Source organism: Plasmodium cynomolgi (genome assembly GCF_000321355.1).
Source record: "Plasmodium cynomolgi strain B DNA, scaffold: 0467, whole genome shotgun sequence".
NCBI classification, from domain to species: domain Eukaryota; phylum Apicomplexa; class Aconoidasida; order Haemosporida; family Plasmodiidae; genus Plasmodium; species Plasmodium cynomolgi.
The window spans coordinates 1-2,087 of NW_004192909.1; the positions used below are offsets into that span (position 1 = coordinate 1).

At 32.2% G+C, this 2,087-nt stretch overlaps 1 protein-coding gene across 1 annotated transcript; it reads right to left on the minus strand.

Moving 5' to 3' along the window:
• Nucleotides 1-18: 18 nt before the first annotated feature.
• On the minus strand, nt 19-849 carry PCYB_004240 (hypothetical protein; the record flags this gene model as incomplete). The annotated part of the gene is made up of 2 exons (XM_004227845.1): nt 19-524; nt 591-849. The coding sequence occupies 2 exons, from the start codon at nt 847-849 to the stop codon at nt 19-21; spliced, it is 765 nt and encodes a 254-aa protein (XP_004227893.1).
• Nucleotides 850-2,087: the final 1,238 nt, after the last annotated feature.

The following is a 2,087-nucleotide window of genomic DNA, read 5'->3' on the forward strand; positions in this document are numbered from 1 at the left end:
TGTATAGCAAATAATTTATTAAAAATTTATACAGTCCGTATGTTTTATTAATATTTGATTTACTTTATATAATAAGCCAGATATCATGGAAGTTGCAACTACTCCCAAGAACACATTGCCAAATGTTTTTGTAGAATTAGGATTTATACCAGAAAATTCTGTACGAACTATTATATCAGTATCAGGTGAAACTCCATTTGACTTTTCTTGTTCTGAAATTTTTTTTTCACATTTTAATTTACGTATCGGGTTTTTCGGGTTGTAATCTTTACATTTTCTATAAAAAACATTATTCTGATCCTTAAATGCTTTAATATATAATGTGTCAAATTCATCATAGAGTGGAGATTTATTTTGGAAGTAATCTTCATATTCCTTGCATTGCTCATCAGTAATATCATCTAATTTATTAAATTTATCATAATTGACAAAATACTCATAAAGATCCTTACTCTTTTTCCAGTTATCGTATGGGTATACATATAGTAGACGCAGGCAATTATCGATATCTGATTCATAGTCACCTTTAAAAGCATGGCTTAAAATATTTTTAAGTTTACCATAGGCATTAATAACACTTCCAGTATTACCTGGAAATTTCTCAATCAACTGTTCAATTATCCAAAGGCTCAAAAGGTTACAATGCTGATCCTTCAAATGTTCTTCAATTTCATTTTTATAATTAGTTTTTAGATATTTTACAAGATATTTACAAATACCTATAATTTCTGAATCTTGCCTGTCTATAAAATGCAGTAATTTACATTCCTCTGTATTTTTATTTAATTCTTCATTAGAAAATTTCAACTTATCATAAAAAATTTCTGATTGTAATTCTATTAAAGGCATGTTAAAGTAATTCTAAGTAAAGGAGATTTTCGTAAATTCATAGGATTAGGGTTCAGGGTTTAGTGTTTAGCTTTAGATTTCAGGGTTTAGTTTTTTTTTATGTCTAGATCTAGAATGAGATTCAGGTTTTATGGATTGGTCAGTATCTTTTGTATTTGCAAAAGCAGATTGGGGTATATTATTTTATAACCTGGACGGAAAGTAAAATATAACTAACAAGAACGTAAATCAAAATGCGAGGAAAAATACATATGATTGTATCTTCAGAATAATAAAAAAAAAATTATTTATTTTAAAATAAAATAAAAATTATGTTTTTGTACGAACGTAAAAAATATTTGTAATTGTTTTAAAAAAAAAAAAAAAAACTACGTGGGTCCCCTTTTTTTAATGCAATTTTCAAATTAGTAGTGAGAAGGTTATGCGCGTAGAAAAATATAAGTATATGTATGTAGGTACGCTCATGGCCGGCTACGTAGAAAATGCTTCTGGATCTTTTTTCCAGCAGGGCTAGCATCTTCATGGGGCTACCGTTCTCGTTTCTCTCGGGGAGAGGGTGATGTGAAGTAGTTGCAGCGAGCAAATCAGCATAAACCTCAAGCAGGTATTATATACTTATGTAATAATATGTATGCACTGTGGAGGGTTATTTTTTTTTTTCTTCACGATGGCACGCTTTGCTGAAAGGGCTATTTTCTCCTCGTTAGTAGTTGTGCGCAGCGGAGAGATCATATACGTCATGGGCAAAAAATATGCTGCACCATTATGCCATACAAATAAGACGTAATAATATGCCTTCGCGAAACACGAAAAAACATTTCCCTGCACAGTTGAATAAATAGTGCACTGCCTGAGCTGGCCTTCCTTCCGCCACTAAACGCCTATATATATAATAACATCCATGAACTCTTTCCATCGAAAGCGGCCTACTTGGAACGACGCGCTTGTTAAACTCTGCGTCAACGGGATTCTCCATTATAGAAGCTGAGTGCAGTTGCAATGAAAACAAATAAGCGCTTCCTTTCCGCCGATAAGCGCGATGCATTCAGTTAAGAAGATAATGTTTCAAAATCAAATGAAAGCAAATGTGGTGGGATCACAAAATTATTATGCAGAAAAAATATTAAGTGCTTTTCAAAAAAATCAAGGGAAGGAAAAGAAAAGCGGCCTTATTATAAAATTACTCTAGGGTAATATAAGATGCAGCCCCTGGAGAGGAGAGGCCCCCCTAAAAGAAA